The sequence below is a fragment of the Choristoneura fumiferana genome, chromosome 12 (assembly GCF_025370935.1).
Source record: "Choristoneura fumiferana chromosome 12, NRCan_CFum_1, whole genome shotgun sequence".
In the NCBI taxonomy this organism is placed as follows: Eukaryota; Metazoa; Arthropoda; class Insecta; order Lepidoptera; family Tortricidae; genus Choristoneura; species Choristoneura fumiferana.
Genome location: NC_133483.1, coordinates 16,213,241 through 16,235,717, shown reverse-complemented (window position 1 = coordinate 16,235,717; position 22,477 = coordinate 16,213,241). Strand labels below are relative to the sequence as shown.

At 39.4% G+C, this 22,477-nt stretch overlaps 1 protein-coding gene across 3 annotated transcripts in view; it reads right to left on the bottom strand.

Annotated features, from left to right (window-relative positions):
• Positions 1 to 1,010: 1,010 nt before the first annotated feature.
• RhoGAP100F (Rho GTPase activating protein at 100F) overlaps positions 1,011 to 22,477 on the bottom strand; it is a 56,420-nt gene continuing 34,953 nt past the window's right edge. Inside the window, exons 3-21 of one of the 3 annotated variants that reach the window (XM_074095552.1) lie at positions 22,269 to 22,352; positions 20,760 to 20,858; positions 17,746 to 18,031; positions 16,377 to 16,500; positions 15,566 to 15,739; positions 15,129 to 15,269; positions 14,746 to 14,873; positions 14,199 to 14,661; positions 14,032 to 14,117; positions 13,528 to 13,655; positions 12,623 to 12,866; positions 11,846 to 12,105; positions 11,137 to 11,322; positions 10,497 to 10,719; positions 9,558 to 9,758; positions 8,659 to 8,940; positions 8,233 to 8,313; positions 7,028 to 7,140; positions 1,011 to 6,260 (exon numbers count right to left, since the gene is read on the bottom strand). In XM_074095552.1, the coding sequence (XP_073951653.1) occupies positions 5,763 to 6,260; positions 7,028 to 7,140; positions 8,233 to 8,313; positions 8,659 to 8,940; positions 9,558 to 9,758; positions 10,497 to 10,719; positions 11,137 to 11,322; positions 11,846 to 12,105; positions 12,623 to 12,866; positions 13,528 to 13,655; positions 14,032 to 14,117; positions 14,199 to 14,661; positions 14,746 to 14,873; positions 15,129 to 15,269; positions 15,566 to 15,739; positions 16,377 to 16,500; positions 17,746 to 18,031; positions 20,760 to 20,858; positions 22,269 to 22,352 (3,801 nt within the window). In that variant the 3' untranslated portion in view covers positions 1,011 to 5,762. Of the gene's footprint in view, positions 6,261 to 7,027; positions 7,141 to 8,232; positions 8,318 to 8,658; positions 8,941 to 9,557; positions 9,759 to 10,496; positions 10,720 to 11,136; positions 11,323 to 11,845; positions 12,106 to 12,622; positions 12,867 to 13,527; positions 13,656 to 14,031; positions 14,118 to 14,198; positions 14,662 to 14,745; positions 14,874 to 15,128; positions 15,270 to 15,565; positions 15,740 to 16,376; positions 16,501 to 17,745; positions 18,032 to 20,759; positions 20,859 to 22,268; positions 22,353 to 22,477 lie in introns of all 3 variants that reach the window. The other 2 variants (XM_074095553.1, XM_074095554.1) reach the window with 2 other exon arrangements.

Here is a 22,477-nt window from a genome sequence, read left to right as displayed (position 1 = left end):
CATGCTCGATATTTTTATGGTACGGTTTTAAGGTGTATTAAATATGATTTTAATCTAAACTTTGTTTTCACGCCCGTAATAACAGACTTTGAAAGCCATACCTACTTAAAAACCTCACGCAACAGTGCGCCATCTAGCGAGACAAAAAACGATTTAAAAAAATACAAACATTGGAACATAGAACCTCCTCCTTTTATGAAGTCGGTTAAAAAGTGTAAACAACCCGATTTCATCAAAATTCTTGTAGGTACTTATAAAAACTCGCTGGATCGAATCAATAACACATTTATCTATAATTCGTGTCTTTTAACTAGATGTCTAATCACTTTTTTCACCAAAATTTACTTGATTTTAATATTTATTTTTCATTTGATAAATCTTCGTCAAAATCTGACGTTATTTCTTGATTGAAACATGTGTGTAATCTGTAGTAGCATAGACTAGCGTAGAGATGGTGAAAAATTTGACATTTTAAAAATCGATTAATGCGCGGATGAATAAGCGATTTTTATTTACTTTCCTTAAAATTAAAAAATAGTTACTGCTTTTATAATTGAATAAACAGTCTTTGGAATGAAATCAAGTACTGTAAATAATAAACTAGACAAAAATAGTTTGACCTATTCAATTAATAAATTAATCGATTTACTGAACAGATTAATTATTTTGCAATAGGTTCAAGGTTTTCAACATCATTGAATGTCTGTGGTCGAATAAATGGCGTCTTTGTTTACTCTTTTCATAAATTGGATCGAACGAAATACATATAACGCCATCTAGCCAGATATTTCGTCTCATTGAAAACCCTCAATTGGTGTCAAATAGTAGTATTATTTATAAATACTTGATTCATTTCATTACTTCTATATTTTATTTCTAAAATAAATTGTGACAATTTTGTTTATGGAAATCGTATGTTATAGACAAATAAAAAATAATTCAAAAAAGAAAAAAATGCGTAGAGGAGGAGTCATTTAGATCAAGTCAAGGAGGAATGATAACGCTCAAAATGAAAGTCATTTAACGTCGTATTATTTATTTCGTCTGTGTTTCAGCCGCTCGGTACAGATACGAGCGGCGTTTACTCGTTACCTTAAGTACACGTAGTAACGCTACTTTTACCAAATTGTCGAAATACTGATATTATTCGAGAGGTCGATGACCCCGCAACGCAAACGTACAGCGGTCGTCGCTATGAGAGTCACTTTAATCACTGATCAATATCTACAATGCATTTTATATTATAAATATTTCAATATATTACAAATAAAATTTCACTATATTTAAACGACTTAATAATTCTTTCTATAAATATTATTGAAAGATTCAATGAGATAACGTTTGACTTCCGTCACCCTTAACTAATCCATCTTCTATAAATTGCTTGTTATAATGCTTCTGATTCTGTAACGGCCCTAGCTATTTCACCAATTACTTTTACATTCACATAACCATTCAACTAATCGTACACATAGCTATTTCGTTCGGCTTTTAGATATAATAATTAAGAATTTAAAGCCATTGTTTTAAAAAGTTAACCATTTTCTCTTAGAAATCTTGTTCCTTAGTTCTTTATGAGAAAGACCATCCAATGTTCGATAGAAATATTTACTGCATATATATAAATAAGGGAGGTATATTATCTCATAACTATAAATCCTACAGCTTTGTTTAACATTGTGTCTTATCGTTCTGTAATAAAATCGAAAGAAAAATTAGACCATAGCAACCATTGTTTTGTTGGTAAAAAAGGCCCTAGCAATATCTCAATAATATTTAAAAAACATACATCTACATACATATAGGTAGTGAAATCACAAAATGCTTCTTACTATCGAACACCGATGGACATTGTTTAGTTTAAGTTTCATGCAATTTTCCACTCTCGAAGCAATTATTTCACAGCGTAAACATTATCACCTCTAGGCTGGGCTTAGTTTGAAGCAATAAGTATTGTTTTTAAAATCAATGCTTAATTTACTCTTTTGTACGTAAAGTTTAGATAAGTATTTTTGAACTGCTTTAAATACAAGCTTTTATTAAATTTTATTTGTAATCGACTCAAAAGTTTGTATCCGTAACAAGTTATTCCTTACCATTTTAAACTTACGTCATGGAATAACAGATAAATAGCTGCTTTATGTAGGCATTGTAAAGCCATCCGTACTTATCAAATTTGATTAATCCAGTGGATTTATTTATTTTACATACATACATTTGACGTAGCTTGGGCTTTTTTTCTCGAAACATGAAACGATCTTACGTTTACTTAACAAACAAGTATTGCTTCAACCAATCCCACGCAAATTGACTTAGACATTCAACAACCCCTTGCTGGTGAAAGTCGGTAAAGAATTTCATGGTACTCCTTCGACGTTCCAACCACCCAATAATAATAATCAATTGGCTTTGCCACCACCTAATAAAACATACTCGTACAGTACAGCTAGAGCACCTAATATACCACGACCCTTGTTCATTTTGAATTGAGAGCAAATGTCTTTATAATAGCCTATCTATACCCTGTTTAATTTATTAATATACTCAACTGCTGTTTTTGGTAAATACCAAGAAGCGAGCGATATATTTCGCACAGGTAAGTATCTAGTAGAACTAGATAAACTGTTCTAAAATATGTAGGTATCAACATACGAATAAATTCTTACGTGACCGATGTCTAGACACTTTCGATGTTCTTACTTATAGATATGGAAACATGTGCTATCAGTCTACAAAAAACAAGAATCGTGATTGTAAACGCTATAGAGAGTCATTTTACGATAGTGCCTGTGACATTTGTATTGACAAGAGTCTTATAAAGTGATATCAAAAAGTTGTTAATAATTTTAGAGATCATCGTAAAATGGCTCTATCGTAGCCAGCCAGGGTGTTTCCATTCAACTCAGCTCAAGTGATAAAAGCCTAATTCATAACTTATATGCATCAGTGACCGAAGGAGAATCTTGGGTGAACAAGAAAACGCTATGCCTCGCTATTCCGCACCTCTCCATGCCCATCTGATATCCCAAAGAATACCAGTTCCGTCCAAAGCATAAAACTATGATTTTAAAGCACTCAAACTTATTTTGAATGAAAACCCTGGTAAAACATAAAATGTAGAACAACAAACAATTAACAAATCAAGATTAACAGAGAAATCAAGCAAGTTTCTGCTCTATTCATAAGGGGTAAAAATGCCAGTTGGAACGTCCTCAAACCCTTGAATTACGCTAACCTAGTATAAAGTTATCTGGATGATCTCTCAAAGCGACCGCCGCTTTGAAGCCAACTGAAGCCGTGCGCCGTAGTCACTACACACTACTACCGCTGCCGCGGCGGCTACTGACTGTCGAGCGACACTTCAAGCCAATCACAAATGTTAAAGCTACGGTTATCGTATATTTTAATCAGTGCGTGTTGGACGTTGGACATCTTAAACGCAAACGTTTGAAGCAGCTAGTTACTCTGTGAAAAGTCGCGTTTCAAACTTACCTTGCCTTAATTCTTTCTTTTCGTATTTTATTTTTGTGTCTGACTAAACACCGCGGCGTATAATAGTTTTTATTGGCTTTGGATTGTATTCTCCCGCCATCTTGTTAATTACATTTTACTTTAAGCAGACTCATGCCTAATTGACTTCTTACTTAGTTGTTAATTACGACACAACTTTTGTCATCATAAAACAAATGTATTGCTTTACGACACGTGACGACATCAGTGGAGTATATAATGATCTAGTTTCGTTTACAAAACTATAGTAAAATAAAAACTTTTTATTTGGTCATCGTTTATAAAATTTAAAATGCTCTATTTGGTTATTATGATTCTTTACATTCTGAATACAAAAGTCTGCTTTTCTTTAATGTATTTTTAAAATAACGTTATGTTATGTATGAATGAAGCATATCGTCCAAGATCCAACAAAATGAACCGACTTTTCTAAGAACAAATATGACTGCATAATGTTATTTACAATTCATGTAATCTACAGTATACAGAGATAGATAAACATTGGTATATTTTGTCGTACCGTTATTTAATATTATTTAGTAGTTTAATTCGTGCACGAATCTCATATTATAAAAGGTCTTATAATATTGGCCTATTAGTTAATAGACTGTACTCGTAAATCACTAGGTAATGCTAGTTGGCAGTAAATGACTGACAAAGCAAATCAAATTACTATTCTTAATATTTTAAGAAACCCTGATTATTCAAAACAGACATTTTAAGGATGAGGTTGGTATTAATACACCATGTTAAATAGGTATCCTATTGTATCTAACACTTTTCTACAAATTTATAATTGTACCATGTGGAGAATACCTAACTAATAATGTATTTACTAAACATATAAAAAAAACATGGTAAAAATTAACTGACTAATTGAATTGATTTAACTGACGACTGTAACGAAAATGTAACTGAATAGTTTATGAAATGATGGTACTTACATTTAATTTGTTTTGGATCATTAATACCAACCTCAAATGTAACAAATGACACTCGTGGACGAACATGTATCGTTATTATTATAAGCGAGGTTCCAAAGTAATTTATTTCTATTACGAGGGGCAGGTAAAAAAACAAGTATAAAAAACATTTTGTGTCCCATATCAGTCGCGTTATTTGTGCAATGGTTTTATAAAACAGTTATCAACAACAAAATTTTGTCTTGAAGTGTTGCTCAAAAGTGGTTGGTAACCATGTAGCTTCCGACAGACATATAAACAAGTGTATACAATATTATGTTTTCTATAAAAAAAATGGACCAATCATGGCAGTGACAATTAGAGGATCAATGCAGTCATTGGTCGATTTCCCCCACTCATACATATATGTCTAGCAGACGCTCGTTATATAATTGAACTGAGAGTCTTTATTCAAATACCGAGGTTGGCCTTCTCGGATAACTATGCAATTTGATTGAAACAATCGCTTCGGAATTTGAACATAGCGCCTCTGATCTTGAGATTGCGACCGATCTCAAACCCTAATTAATTCCAATCCCTCGCAGAAGAAGCGATTCGTAAAAATGACTTCCCTAATATTAAATATTTATTGATATTAAATTTTATTGTTACACGTCATTCTAGATTAATTAGAGTTATAAGTATTTTTTACTTTGGCTTTCAACATGAAATTGCATCGGGCAACTGAGTACAGCAGAAGTGTCTGTCGGCGATCGCTCGTTCTCCGAGGGTCCCACGCGTGGCTCGGAGCCCCTAACTACTCTGATATGGTCTCAGTCTCAAGACAGTCCGTACGTCTGGTCTCTATGATACTCTCTCCCTATTCGAGCTACTGACTTGTGCCCACTGCCGGCATAGGGATACTTGGTAACGCCATCTGAATGAATCCGCTGGGAGAGTCGGAACCTCCCGTGGCGAGGTGCCGGGAGCGCGCACAAGCCTCTGATATGTGGGATGATGTGTGTAGCGCCCGGGCCGCCCGCCGCAGATCCCACCGAAGGGTACAAAACGGGAGCGTACCTACATATACGTATTTAATTATATACAATGTACATTACAATACGATAAACACTATAGAGGCTACGGGGCGGAGCGACGGCGGCCGGCGAGGCGCGTGCCTCGCGCGTCAGTGTACATTCTCACATTAATATACATCGTAACTTGCTCTATATATAACAAACATCACGAGCGCGCACCACACTCGTTAAACAACATAATATACAGCGGAATCGTAGCACTCTTTCGATTCGATAAAAAAATTGACTAGAAAATCTCAATTCGCTATGAGCACTATGTGTGCGTGGATGAGGGCGGGGAGAAGATGTCGGTGGCGCGCCAGGCCTCCGCCTCCTCCTCCGCGTCGTACTGCTGCAGGAAGGGGTTGGTGGCGCTGCAGTACCGCGGGGACAGCGCGCCCGACGAGTTGAGCGTGACGGCCAGGCCGGCCGACGTGCCCGGGATGCCGGCGCGCGGCGAGTCGCGCGAGCCCGGCGTGTGCTCGCGCGGTATGCCCTCGCGCGGCGTGCCCGTGCGCGGCGAGTCGCGAGGCGAGGCGCGAGGCGAGGCGCGCGGCGAGTGCCGCGGCGAACCGCCGCGCTCCGGCTGCCGCAGGATCGACGACACGGAGCCGCCGTGCTTGATCGTGTCCGCGGGGCTGTGGCTGCCCGAGCTACTGCTGGGCGAACCGGGCGACGAGACTGTCACCTGACGGGAGCGAGGAGGAGCGGGCAGAGGCCCGCGGAGAGGCGACTGCGGACGATATTGGACGCCCCTGACTGATGAGAGAACCTGAACCAAATAAAACACCAATCAAACGCATTGATAGTATTCACAGGCCTTATTGTCAAACACTTGGAATCACAATCGTTTTCACCACTTCTTTCTCTCACACGGCATAAGACGAGGGTAGAAAGAGATGGTAAATGAGATTCCGAACGTTAGCCCGTTAGATAATACGTCATCAGTTCCCAAAACGAATTTTATTAAAAAAATGTTTTTACGGCATTGTTGAGAGCCTAATAACAGTTTTTTTGTGAGTCAACGTCTTGAAATAACTCCAATCAGTGCGCTATGAAAAATGAAGGTGCTTGCAAGGCATTTAAGCAGAAGCATTGAAAGATTGTGTTTAGGGTTTCCAATCCGTTTCGTGTCAAAGTAACAATGTGTTTGATATTCCAATAAGTACCTACCTAATTTTAATACAAATAGTAGAAAAAGATCTTGGGGCTTCAGTGGCCAACTTCATTAAGAAACTAAAATCGGTACATGACCTCATTTTAATGATTATATTTATCTACAGTGTTAGAACATATTCAGTTACGGCTTGCGGTCTCAGTCTACGAGTATGAATAATGTATAAATAATGGGTAGAGGCAAGGCTCATAGATCTCACTGATTTTATTATTATTTATTATATTTTTTGAATCCTAGTACCCTTTGAATCTCAGCTGGAGTGCATGTCTGTAAAATCTATCTCTTCACTATCGTGTACACGTATATATCTATCTCGGCTTACGTCCACGAGAGTAAAGAGCATAGCAGGAGTGTATACGAACATGTGCGGGCGGCGAGCGGTCGGGCGCGGGCCGAGCCGAGAGAGCTGGCGGCGGAGATGCTGCTGATGCTGCCGCTTGAGGCCGATATGGACTGACTGAGGGCGGAACTCGGCCTGCCGAATAAGCATGATGTATGTACCAACCAACCAAGCTTGAGCCAACGTTGGAACCAACTATCAACCAACTTATCGCTTCTACACTCACTGAGAGCTTTAGTTGTAATTTTTTTCATAGGGAAACTGACACGTGATTAACCCCTATCTCACCTGATGAAAAGTACAGATGAGGCCAAAGGTGTATCTCACTGTTTGAGTAACAGCCTATTCACTCTATCCTTGATGAGCCCTAAGTTGTATTTATTCGGAAATATAGACGATGGAATCATCATTTCTTAGAAGTTCGCATAATTAATGAATTATTTTTTTAATCGCGCAATCTGTTGTACGTGCGGTACAATTATGTTACACATTGTAAATTTCAACTAGTATTAGACCCAAAATAGGATCGCATTTCTCCATAACAATTCCTGATTCGTGATTGTTATTAAAGTAACACAAGTGTTGGAGTCCTTGCAAAATGTTTGGTACATTTAAGTTAGTTGTGTTGGCCCAATACTTAGTAGTTGATTGCTTAAACTACGTGACTGCAATGTGAATTACACTTATACTAAGGCTAAAATTAAACAATTGCCTGGTAACAAAAACAAAAAAAATGGTTGAAATCGTTTAGTGAAATGATTAACATAAAATACAAGTGTGCAAATTTACAGTGCACTGTTACTAAAAATATTAACCAATTCTATGTAACTTCTATGTAGGTTAACTATTATTTTTGTCACACTACCAAATTTCTATCAAAAATATACGTCACTTATTTTTCAGTCGAAGAAATGAAATAAGCATATTATTATCATTATCATGAATTCCAACGAGACTAATTCGAAAATGATGAACTTCCATTAATCATGCTCAGATAATAATGAAAACCTTACTTATAATGGGTCGACAAAAGGTTTTTGACCTTTATAAAGATTTTATACTCGTATTTGTTCTATGCCAAAACATTTTAACTCGATTTGGATAATAAGTACCTACATCTGAAACTATGTGTGTAACTAATTAGTGTAAATAATCACACTTGATTATTAGCAAAGACTGATGAACTTTAGTCCAAAAGGTTTAGGGGCCTATAAAAGTGGGTCTTACCTTGGGGGAGTATGAGTGAGGCCGCTTGCGACGCACTGACTCTGTTTCCACGCAGCCCGGTTGCTGGCTCGCCGCGCCGAACTGTCTACAAACATACATGCGTTAAGGTACCGCTTAGCCTGTTGTACAATGTGTTCGTTTGATTGCGTTGCTACATGTCGGTATACATGGATCATGCCTGCACCAGATGCAAATTTAGAAGTTATTTGGAGCAAGTATGGCCTCAGTATAAGTGCTAATGATTAGTAGGTATAGGTATTGTTAAAATGTATTGTGCATGCATGTTATGTTAAAATGTGGTGATATTTAACCGTGCATTAAGTTTCTGTTGAATTAGCAATGTGATATTTTAATTTCTCTACAGTTGCAGTGTTACTAATGTATAAGTGGAATAACTCAGAAGACTAATATACGAAATGACATTACCTGAACGCTTAGGCGCTGGCCAGATTTGAAGAAGGCATTGAAGGACATGAATCGGTCTTTGGTAGTCTAGATCGGTAGGCGGTTGTGAGTGCAGCATTAGCGGTGGCGCTAATGCGACGGCTAGATGCTGTGGAGACATCTTGTTCCGGTCTTGAGCAGCCACGACCAGTGCCAAGTGGTCTAAGAGGAAGACCAGGGTTGCGCGCGCGGCGCGAGGCAAACATTCCACTATTGAGGCCATCAGTCGAGCATTTCCTTCTCGGTCGTCTGGAAGGCATACTCCTGTGGGAAAATTAAATGAAATGTTTCAGTCCATAAGTATCCCTTCTTCGTATTTGCTCTTCCCCACTTTATGCGGGGTCGGCTCTCCTAATGTTGCCGCGCTAGGACAATCAGTCCTGGGGGTGGGAGTCCATAGGTATTACTTGTATAAATTGTATCACTTGTCATTTTTAAGCATATAATTTTTACATAATTTATATAAAACTAAAAATCAATCAAAATAAACCAATAAAATATTAATTTATAATTATATAGCAATCCTTGATAAATAAAAGGTATCTAGTAAGTGAACATTTGCTTCCACTGTTGCTGTTTCATTTCCTCGCAATTGACGTGAAAAGCAGTGTAAAAGTCGAGCATTAAACTCATTTTCCACTCGACGTGTCTATCCACCCTCGCCGTACCGACTCGGGTGGCTATATGAACGTCTCTAGTAAAATGGCTTGTTTTATGCTCTTATTTTACAAACTACTATTAAACCTAATGGAAATCAAGAAAAGTTGACATTTGCTTAGACATTACATTCAAAAATGTTGTACGCTGAGTCTTAGGAGGGTATGGTATTTACATCACTGCCCGCTGAACTGCTTCAATTCTGTAGATTTAACATAACTTACCAAGAGCGTCCAGCGTCATCTGATATAAGCATCGGCTGAAGAGCGGCTGCGGCAGTTCCCGGAGATAGTCCTTGAGCAAGCCCGTGATGACGTTGATGTCCGGGACAGAGTCCGGCGCGAGCTCCACGCCGCGGGAGTTCCGCTCGAATGACTCGCGGAGGATGCGCTTCTTGTTGGCTGAGCCGCATAATCGGTAGAGGCCTGCAACAGGCATAAGCGTTACAGCTAGAAGAATATAATCTAAGTACATAATACTATTCGCGTGCTGTATAATATAGAGTTTAATCCGCCTGAATTAAGAAATAAAGAAAGAAGACATTTCACAAATACATACAAATACAACAAAAAAACAATAAACAGCAAACACAAATATAAAAAATACAAAAATAATAACTATTAGAGTTAGAAGTGTGCTAATTAAATATTCTTGACCATGAATGTTTCTGTCGCAAACGGGTGACGCTTGATGATTTGAGGCTCCATTTCTGATTACATATTTTACCCATAGGTAGGTGGGTACATTGCATAGAATTAAGTATTTGATGTAAGCTATCGGAAATACCTTATTCATGTAAGTTTACAACCGGGACATAACCATGACAATTATTGCTAAAAACAGCAGTTTTGAGGTATTATTTAGCAATAATTGTCACGTTAAGTCGTGAGTTTAACAATACCTATGAGTGAAAGAGATGCAAGCTTAAAACCTTAGATTTACTAAGTCTGCATGAGTTTTTCAGTGAGTTTAGTTGCATGAAATATAATCGTGTGCGTAAAATAACTATGCTCTTCAGCTCTTTTGGTTTTGTTGACTTGCTTGTTGGGGATATCAGAAGACAACTTTTGCCGGAAATCAAAGACAAAATATTTTTATGTGATATAGGCTACAACAGGCATTTAGGAATGTCAAAAAATCTACCAAAAATATTTTTTAAGTACCTATGATATCCAGTCCTCTTCGTTCAATCTCTTCAACGCAGCGTCTCACTATGAGCGGCACGGGCGGCGCATGCGGCGGCCGCACCTCCCGCGCCACCACCGCGTCTAGTTCCGCGCCGAACAGGGGCGGTGGCGAGAGGCGAGGCGCCGCCGGACGGCGCCGGAACAACTCGTGGGGCTCCGTGTGCCGGACGCGCACGTAAAGGGTACCGCGGGGCTCCATCTAGAATATAGGAGATATAACTGGAGATGGTGGCCAATCATCAGTCAACTTCCTGGAGTTAACGTCTTAATGTTTTGTATAGTTGACGTAATATCATGCTCTAAAACTGAAGATAATGCATTAAGGTGGACGAACGGACACAAACACATTGAACATGATTCAACGACAGTAGCTAAATCGTCATCTTGAAAAAAACTTCATTTGAGATCCGAGCAAAATCCAAGAAGCTTAAGTACAGTCAACACCATAAATAAGTGATCCTTTCTGTATCTTGTCGCTTTCAGTCGTTACACAATTTCGTATGGCTTTTTAAACATGGTACAAAAGTGATCACTTATTTATGACGATGACTGTACAATAATTGGAGAACAATCCGACTCCGATACGACGCTTTTTACTCTGACTTGGATAGCATACCTTAATGGCCAGTTGATGGTTAGGCGATCTAGCAAGCAAGTCGGGTAGTGTGACAGCTCCGCGGTAGCACAGCTTGTGCCGATGCTGCGGGTCCCACGAGTAGACCAACACGTCTAGCTGCCGATTGTCTACTAGCTCCAGCTCAAATGACTCGTCCCAGTCGAACTGCAGCTCTCCTGTGCGGACCTGAGGGGAAGAAGTGGTTTGGGGTTCATTCCAAAGGGCAATGTGTTCAAATTATTTATGGAGTCTTTACTTCCCTTTGTAGCCTAAACCATTGGAGCTAGAGACTTGAACTTTAGGCAAACGTAAACCTTGACTATCATACAGATCCGAAACGGATGCTTTGAAATTTCTGCGGAGTAGAAAATTAGCCATAGTCTACTTTTATACTTCTTAGGATACGAAACCGCGAGCAAGGTAGTTCATTACATACCTATTACAGTCCTATATTACATGACATAATGGAGCAGTGTTTATGTTTTAGACGTACTATAACAACATTTTGTCTATTAAGGATTTTAAACAATTAATGGCTACTTGCTGGAAACATAAATCTCGAGTTTGCGTTAAGCTCAGTTTAGTAGTGTCAAAATGTATGGAACTATCAAGCTTAAGCCAGGTTTAACGACTAAATCTAGATTTATTACTTCCTGCAAGACGGCCTAAGAAAGTAACAAAGAGTTTTGTTAAGTAAACTTCTGCTCACCACAGTCCGAGCTTTGTGCACTCGGTCGCACTCCAATACACAGTAAAGATCCCTGGGAGCGACCGGGGGCTGCGCTGGCGCCAGCGGCCCGGACGGCGGGGAGCCGGGCGACGAGCCGGACGGCGCCGGACGCAGATTCCGCCCGGCCAACAAGTGCACCCAGAGCATACCGGACACCCCCCCGGATAGACGAGATAGGCCAGTCATGGAAGCCGACAGACCACCTGAGCCTGGCTTCTCCACTTTGTATTTTAGGAACTCTGAAATAACAAAAAGTTGTTGTGTTAAGTCGCTTTGGCCCGGGCCAACCAAAGACACTAAGGGCCTGTTTCACCCCTTGTCGACTAACTTTAAGTGACGGATATCAGTGATGCCGTCTCTGTTTGTTTTGTCCGAATAAAGGCGGCATTACTTTTATCTGACACTTAAAGTTAGTCGACAAATGGTGAAACAGGCCCTTAATCATTGCTTTTGTTAACGTGATTTTAGATCTAAAATTTTATATGAGGTGCTTTATAGGAAATATAAGAAGTATCGTGCAGTCAGGAAAATCCATTATGGACGACAGGAAAGGGAGGGTCCAGACAATACTGGACTCTCACCGGTTAAAAAACTCGGCCGCGCATTTCTAACTCCCTGGACCTTATTTGTCAATTTCTTAAAGAAAAATGAAGAAAGCTGAATGTTTTTCTCTAAACTTGATTCAAAAGGGGCGTCAATTATCAAAGGACTTGACATAACAGAACCTGAAAAAAAAACAGTGCTCAAGCAACTCACCATTGGGATTTATATCTAAATGGCGATGGTGTCTTGACCCTGGTGTGGGAACGGGGCTGGGGTTGGGGCAGTTGAACCGCGACCCCAGTTCCAATAGCTGCCGCACGCGTCGTGCCGATGGCGAGCCGCCCGCTGTTGGGCCCAGCTGTTGGGAAGAGAGTGACCGAGCGGGAAGATGCCGAGGTCGCTCTACTCGACGACTAGCCAGGCCGAGGGAAGACCCAAAGCGACTGCCGCTTTCCATCTGGGAATAATGGAATATTTAGTGATAAAAGCAGCGGATACTTAGTCTTGGGATTATATATTTGTCACACCAATAAGTTTTACTTGAGATAAGTACCATGCGCTTTGAAATAACTAAGAGGTTAGTACACGTCACAGGGAACAGAAAAGCTGACAGCTTCCTTTTACAAAGAATTAGCTTGATTATTCAAAGAAAGAACTCTGCCAGCATTATCGGTATCATGCCTAAGGGGACTGTTTTAAATATAGTATATTTTTTGTTTTACGTATATGTATAAGTTTACGATAGTTTATGTATGTAAAAAGATATAATTATATTTTCATTACTGTTACTCATTATAAAAAATAAGTACAATACAATACAATGACTGTTTATTGTACAAGAAAAATACCTAGTAACGATACATAAAACAGGTACGGTCAAGGCCTTTAATTCATAAACCACCATGGAGCCATTTCACAGTAAAGGTCATAGTGACATCGCATTAATTAATAAGGAGAATCGTAATGACTTTTCATTTGAAAAGGTTTCATGACGGCTCATGAATCCTTGACCGTACACAAAATAGAGAGTATTTCTTACACTAAAACTTGAGACGCGACATATAGATACAAAATTATGTATGATATGCCTTGCAAAGGGCGATGGCATTTATACTAACATTTTTGAGCGCGTCGTGTATGTTCTCGGCGGAGTAATGCGTGGGCAGGCGCGGGCGCAGCGTCTCGTACAGCGCGCTCGTGGACGGCGCGCGCGACAGCCACGCGCGGTACTCATCCGACGTGAACACTGAATAAAAAAGTTTTTATTTTTTATTAGACATTTTCTAGCTTTTGGCAGTTTTTATCTATATATCTATAAAATGAATCGTCAAAATGTATGTACGCGCTTATCTTTCGAGCGACGGCACCGAATTGCATAATTATTTTTTACTATGTTCGTTATTATCGGGACAAGGTTTGTGCTAAAAAAAAAGCTTCACTTTCGTAAAAGATTGGACCCGACAGTCAAATTAAACTTCCGATCCTTTACTTTCACGGGAATCCACAAAGCTTACATCGGAGTCTTTATTACTATCATGTTTGAAATTTCACCTTGTATTACAACAGACAGCAAACAGACCCTTAATGTGTTAAATTATTACCAGTAACTGAGGAGACCCTACCTCTGGAAGAACGTAGATCTAAACGTGAAGACAATGGTTCTGGTTCATCTTGAAGAACACTTCCCGCACGCCTCGACAACCCCAACCTGTACCAAAAAGGTTTGATCAATGACAATACAAAGCTCAATCTAGGCATCTCAATTGATCTATTTTTGTGATTTACTTGCCTCTGACCAGTGCCTCTTACATCCCTCGGAAGCGAATTGAACTTAGAACTAATATCTCTTCCCAGCGTACTGCTTCTGTATCCACTCAGCCCAGAGTAATATGGCGCTCTTGACGGCGCTGTGGCTTCTGTATCCGAAGAGTAGTCCAAACTTCTATTCCTTCTATTCGTTCCAAACTTGGTGCTGTACGATGGCAGTCCTAACCCTGTAGTGCCGTATGTTCCTCCAAGTGTTCCTAAGCCAGACCCTGTTAAGCCGCCTCCAAGGCCGGAACTGGTTAGGCCAGATCCTACTAAGCTTGAACCTGTTAGGCCGCTAAGACCGGTCGTGGAGAGCCCGGAAGGTAGGCCAGGACCTCCAAGACCGGAACTAGTTAAACCACTGCCTGTAAGACCGCTGCTGGGTAGACCTGGGCCGCCCATACCCACTCCATATCTTTGATTGTATCTTGACAAACTTGAAGCTGAAAAAGAAAATAGGAGTAAATAATGTTGAACTTTCTAATTATAATAATACAAAAAGATAAAATAATGGGTAAGAGCCTTACCACCGGTAGCTGCAGATGCCTTTAAGCTAGATCTTAGCAAGGAGTGTCGCCCAAAATCGCCGTGGGTTTCGGCTCGAGGCAATTGTTGTTCTGAACCAGATCTAGGTACTCTTGTATTGAAGCGCGTACTGAAATTAATACACATTTATATTTTCAGATAGTCCTTCTAAGATTACATTTAAGTAAAATTATGGCAACAACACAATCCCAAACTCTTTTTTCACAAGGATACATACATTACTTCATTATTATCTTACATTCAGTTTAAGCAGGTGTGACATGAGAAACTTAACTCAAACTCATAAGCATTGATAGATTAGATTAAAAGATTAATGTAGAATAAAATTGTTTATTTAAATAGGACTTTGTTTCTTAGTCCTTACCTTCCACTTTCCGACGGGTAGAAGGAATGCACCTTCTCTGCGAGGCTTTCCAACGTGTTGGGATAGGAACGCTCGTAGGGCACAAAGTGTGTGGCCCCAGATTTAGGCTGCTCCGTGATCACAGGTGGTGGAGGACGGTAGCTGTACGAAATTATTACAACGTTATTACAAGGAGATTTAAAATTCGGAATCATCAGCAGATGGTTGAGCAAGTTGGGTGAATACACCGGTAAATATTTTTCATCAGAACTTTTAATCAAAATGTGGTCACTATTTTAACGCTGTAGTCACACTTGGATTATCGATTCACGTACAGAAACGTTCATAACTCACAAAAAAAAAAATACAGGAATCTCAACCATTTACTTACTATTACTACTTACGAGTACTTACTTAATCTTTTTTATAAACAGTGTGCCAAGGTTTTTGGACTGTACCTCCAAGTAGAGTGATCTGAAGGCGGCCGCGAGTTGTAGTACATATCGAGCGCATTGGAGTCCGGGGAGAGCGCGCCGAGTTGCAGCCGGCTGCGTTCCTCCCGGCCGTCACCGACGGGGCGCACGCCGCCGCCCGGCCCGCCCGTCGACCGCAGCGTGCCGTGGCTGTATGATCTGGGGACAATATCTGTGTGTAGATATTGCACCACCCTATGTATCCTACTAAATAAATTGGAAAGTTTGTGAGCATGTTTGTGTGTGTGTGTGTAATATTGGCACAGGATCGCGATTAAGTCTCAATTTCAACCACTAGGATTATAATTTTTTAAATAAAAAAAATATGAATAATTTTGCTCAGACGAAGTACGAGCTAAATAAATGTGAAAGTAACTCTGTATGTCTGTTACCTCTTCATGCTTAAAGCACTGAACTAATTTATATGAAATTTAGTATGGAGCTAGTTTGAGACCTAGATTCTAGGGCCTAGAAGGACATAGGAGATTTTTATCCCGGAAAATCATATCGTTTCGGCGTGATAGAGATAAAAGTATTCTTCACGGGTCACTGGCCACAGCTACTATTAATACTATATATAAAGGTGAAACTGTATTGGTCTTGTTGCAAAAAAAACATGCCATGTCATATCTAAGACAGGCAAATTTACCGTTGATTCGCTTGAATGCTTGCTCAAACGCTCCTGTTTATTTTGTGAGCTTTTAACTTAATATACTTAACATTGGCTAGAATGCCCATTACATGTGAATAATTAAGTTTAACAACACCTTAACAATTTAAAACACAAAGTCCTTACTGTGAATACAATCCGTCGACTCTATCTCTGTCGTCGTCGTCTCTCATGTCTCTTTTCAATACAACAACTGGCGGCGGTTTGTGCTCGTTGCGAGGCAGAGACGGTGAACCTGGGCCAGATTTACCTGTCACAGAAAATGCACAATTTATTACACTTAAGCGAAACGAACTCGTGCAACGAGGGTTCCGTACAAATTTGTAGGTATCTATGAATACCCAGTGTTGCTCTAGGGTGTTGTCTCTTCTAAGCAAAAAGTGCGCAGTGTCATGTTAGACGGTTACTGACATATAAAGACAGTAAAAAATAAGATTTTTTGCCCCCCGTTTAACCATCCATTGATTAAATTTATTTAACGGATAAATGTGATGCCATCTCTGTTTGTTTTGTTCGAATAGATGGAGACGGGGCACCATATTTATCCGTCAAATAAAATTAATCAATGGGCGTTGAAACAGCCCCTTAGACTTTTCTTATTGGTTGTGCTATAAAAGCTACCTTCGTACCAAATTTCAAGTTTCAAGAACATGCTGCATCTTCTGATTACGTTCACTTAGAAGTTTGGTTTTTCACTGCTCCAAGGGGCAGCAGACCCGAGTATTTGATATTAATTTCAGCTTGAAAGGGAAAAAGAGTCTTGTCAGACGGACGGAGAACAGACAAACAGACGCACAGATAGACGGAAAACGAAGTTATCCTATAAGCGTTCAGTTTTTGCCAACTGAGGTACCTACGGAGTCCTAAAACCAATCGACAGACTAAGAACATGTCATCAATTTTTAGAATTGGTTTCCTGGGTAAAAAAAGAATTATTCCATTCCCGCCGTTAGTTAGATTATGTTACGGAGTGACGGCACGAGTCCCAACTCCCGAACTTTGATTGACAAAAGAAAAAATACAGGTACAATATGTAAGGTGACCCGGGGCTATTGTAGCTGGGGGGATATTGTATCTGAGCCGTCTGATGGCGTCCTTAACGCCATGTTCTTCTCGGCCATTTTACATTGTGTTCGCCAGAAGACTGTCTTCACACAACACACATGAACGAACATGGCGAACATGGCGTCGTAAGGACGCCATCAGACGGCTCAGATACAATATCCCCGGGTCAGCACCTTACATATTTACACGTACCTGTATTTTTTATTTTGTCAATCAAAGTTCAGGAGTTGGGGCTAGTGACGTTACGCCGTAACATAATCTAACTAACGGAGCGAACGGAATAATTCTTTTTTATATTACCTAGGAAACCAGTTCGAAAAATTTATGCACATGTTCTTTAACTGAATATTACGACTAGGTACTAGAATTGGGGCGTGTATTAAAAATGCTCTCTAACCAATAAAATCAATAAATTCCTATGGCTTTATACCTCTGTTACCTTTTCTCTGCCTAGTACACAGAAGCAGTCTTCGCGGTATCGACATGATGATAACGACGTCATCCAGTGACATCCGCCGTACATCCACAAGGTTCACGGCTAGGATCTCATCTCCAACTTTGAGGCAGCCGCTGTTATAGACGGCGGACTCCAGAGCTATCCGGGAGATGAACACGCCATCGGTCCGAGCCCCTCCGTCGCCCTCTCTGATATACAAGCCCAGGGTCTGACCCGGCCGCTTCACTATTTCCACTAGTTGTACTATGTGGCGAGCGTCCTGGAAATTTAATTACAATTAGATTTTTATTTCAGTCAATACTAATCAAACTAATACTGCTACTTAGCTTAGTTACCTATGTTTGTACAGTCGAGTTTATAAACTTGTGAGCAAATATTTTATCAAAAATATCTGAACACGCTTCTATCTCGTTAACAATAGAGTCGTGACCAGATATTTTTGATCAAATATTTGCTCACAATTTTATGAACTCGATTGTATATATTCGGGACTTGTTAAACTCGATCTTCACGGATGAGTCATTGAAGAATTCCTTGTACATAAGTATAACACTAATAATCAATAAGTTTTATTTTTAGTTTAGAAGTTTTGTTCTGATATTTTTTTTTGTTGCCTGAACCTTGCATTGTCATCAAACTTACATAATAATCACTTGATCACTTGAAGTGGGATAAAATGAACTTGAAAATGGATTTGACCCAAAAAACTAACAGGGCAAGTTAAATAAAAGCTTGTAAAAATCACGATTTAAATAATGTACCTATCTAATTAAAGTAATTAATTAAAGTTCACTTGTAATTAAAATAATTTAAAACAAACGCAAGAAAACGTTCGGTATAAACTGCAACCAGAGAAAAAAACAAAACAATATCATTCGTTTTTCTAACACAGCAAGCGTCCTTGGAGATTTATCAGTGGCCAGTAACATTTTTCGTGAAAAAGTTTCAAATAGGTACTAAGGAGTTTGACTTCTAAAGTTTTTAGTTACACAAACGAACGGCCAACTGATTCGGAAGCTATTTATTGGATTGATCTGTCCAATCGAGCCCAATCCATCTTTCGCATTCAAATGGGCATGCAATCAGCCCGCAAGCTTGTTCGCATCGACCGCCATGCCGGCACCGTATCCCGGCAATGCCGGTCTAGATTGCGTTCGCATTCCCGCTATCTAGGGCACCGCCGGGAACAATAGGGTTCACTAGAGTAGCGTTCTTTCACAGGGTTCTGTTCACTAGTATTCAGGTCAATGGAGGGTGACGTTTTAAGGTTAATCTCTGGCGTATATGAAGAGCCTGGTTCATTTTGAGAGCGTAGTAAATGGTGTCCTTGGTTTTATTATAGCTATAGTGTTTGAATAAAGTTTTTGCTGACTTATCACATGCTAATTTATTTTTTTAGGCCATAAAGATCAGATACCGGTACAGTCACCAGCATTAATATCTGCCACAGGGGAGCTTGCAAAAATATCTGACACGTCCTTCCGGCCTTAGAAATATAGTCGTATCCGATATTTATACACGCTTGTTGTGTCATATATTGGTGCTGGTGACTGTACCAGGTATCAGCTTCATTTTTTTTTCTAAATCTTACCATACATGTACAGTCGTGGAAATTATTTTGCGTCCCAGGGTGGAACCTTTTCATAATCATTTTTGTCATGATTTCTTTAGCAGATGTATGGAATGTCAATATGACATAGTAGCACAAAGGTTCCACCCTCGGTAGTGATTTAATTTCCTTGACTGTACAAATAATGTAATAATGTAGTATAAATTGTTTATGCTTAAGTAAATCTTTCCCGCAAGCATGAACGCACCCAACCTCAAAAGCTAACCATGTCAGCCGATAGAAGCCTGTATTGACGTTAATTTGTGAGCATTTATTACACGTGACTGCTCACAGTAGAAACCCTCTTCTGTATAAACCTTGGATAAGCAAAGAAAGAAACCTGCTCAAGTCTTTATTTATAGCTTTATTTATAAATAACTTGTTATACAGGGTGATTGGGAGACGTGAGCAGGACTAACCCTACAGTAATATAAATAATGGATCGTTCACAATCATGTTTCAGTAAAACCCTCACACTGTTAATCGCAAAGTGACCATGCACTTCGTAAATAATTTAATACCTACTTTTGTACCCAACCAAAAAAATTAAAATCTTATTAATACTGGTACGATATACCTTAACTGGCATCAACGTAACTTATTACGATAAGATTGGGTCTGCTTACGTCTCCCGAATCACCTTATCTACTTATAGCCCTTGTTTATGTCGGCGGCCGATCGTAAAATCCGCCAGATCACGAAATTCCTAGGCATATCATAAAATGGCGCCATTTCATGATTTGGCTAAGGGACAAGGGGCGTCTTATCATTTAAAACTCACCTTTTAACGATTAGCCTAGTTGACGTTTAGGCAGATCATGAAATTCCTAGGCATATCATGAAACGCCGCCATATCGGATTTTGGACTTAGAAAATTTTAAACAAAATTAGTATGGAGCCAGGACTTAGAAAAATTTGAAGTGCGTTTTGCAAAATCAAACAATAGCTAAGGTGAACAACTTAATTCGGTTCTGGCACTTTGCCGGCCGCGCCGCAGTACGCTCGCTTCGCTCGCTCGGCTCGTGTGTTGTGGTCACAATTCATACTAAAAGCGTCGTACCTAAACTATTTTTGATTACAGAGAAAAGTATTTTACTATGTGCCCGGTATAGAGCTAGGAATATCGAGGATGCGTTACTTTAATCGATCTGCCGTGTTATTTCTCAGGCACATCGTGATATGCCTGGCCCACTTTTAGGCATATCATGAAATGGCGCCTAGGATTTTCGTGATCTGGCGGATTTTACGATCGGCCGCCGACATATACAAAAAAGTCAACTTCACAAACACGGCCGGTAACATTAAAATAGAATCTATATTTTTAGACCAACTTACATATCTTTTTTGTTAAGATTTTATTTATGCATCAAACAGTTACCTGTAGTGAAAAGAATTTCTTGGCGGCCTCAATATTGTTCCGGCCCACTTGTCTTATTTCAAGTATACGAACGATCATCTCGCCGCGGCGCTCCACCGCCTGTAAAAGATAAAAACTTATAAGACTTAAATAACCGCAATGTGGGGTATTAATTTTAAATTGAATACCTACCTAGAATGTTTGTAAAATAAAGGTTGATAATGCAACGTCATACGAGTCGAAGGCGTCAACAACTACTTAGGTATTAAGTAAGTTACTAGGTACTTAGTAAAAATAGTTATGTTTTGATCGGTACTTTGCAGCTCATACTTCTCGAAATATAAAACTTATTTTCGACTTCCCATTCGATAAAGTTGGTAAAAAAGTTGGATGGCTCGTCTTAACTTCAGTATTTAATATTTATGTTGCACCGCCCGCTGCATAAATCTGTCCGGCTGTTTTAACGTGAGCGAGTAAAACATACAGACATAATACTCACAAACTTTCGCATTTATAATATTAATAGGATTATTTTTCCTACTGCAAGGAAAATTTCCATTGTTGCTAGTTTTACGAGTCTCTCTATCATTTACAAAATTTCGACAATTTGGGGTTAAAACAATTAAAATTGTCCCGCTATCTCCTTGTTGGCTTGATTTTTACTTTGATTCATTAAAGTGAAAAAAATGAAGATCTTTCTTTTTCATTTCTTTTATTACCATTAAGACCAAAGGAGCAGAGGCCGACCCAAGAGGAGACTGTGGCACGAACTGAGCGCTTTTCCGCTTAATTGGCCGTTGCATGCCCACTATAGGGAAAAGTGGCGGTAGAAAAAAGAAGCCTTTGTCCAGCGGTAAGACAGTACGGGCTACATAAAAAACCGGCTAAGAGCGTGTCGGACACGCCCGAAATAGGGTTCCGTAGCCATTACGAAAAAAGTAAGTAATATTTTCTAAGAATTTCGTATTTTTTACGGAATGTTCCAAGTTATTTTATACCTTAGGCTGCTATTAACTCTTAAACTACTAATAATTCTCAAGAAAACTTAACCGTTATAGTTTTCCTTGTAAGTTTGATAATACTTCCTACCAACCTGTTTTTTTCAAATTTTTCCACTCACCGGTTTAGATTTTAGAGGGGGGGGAACGCTCGATTTTATTAAAAAATTGCACTTTAAAGTTGAATATTTTGCAAACGAATCACTAAAACGAAAAATCGTTTTAGCAACCCCCAAGGTTTTAAAAGACCTATCCAACGATAGCGACAACGACACTACAAGATTGGATGAGGAAAAAAATCACACCCACTTTACGTCTATGGGAGGTATTTTAAAAAAAAAAATTGAATTTTTTATTGTATCACTTTGTCGGCATATTTTACATATATATTCGTGCAAAATTACAGCTTTCTAGCATTGATAGTCCCTGAGCAAAGCTGCGGACGGACAGACAGACAGACATGGCGAAACTATAAGGGTTCCGTTTTTGCCATTTTGGCTACGGAACCCTAAAAATGCCTTTTCTTTCTTACCTCGAGCGCCGCGGCCGTGGTCGCATCGTGATCGTTTTCGACCATCTCGATCTGTCTGAATATTTCATTGCTAACTCCTGACACCTGAAACATAAGCATGGAACTTTATAATCGTCCTGTAATTCAAAGGGATGTGTAATGATATATATCATCATCATCATCATCTCAGCCTATATAACGTCCCACTACTGAGTATGAATGACACCGTC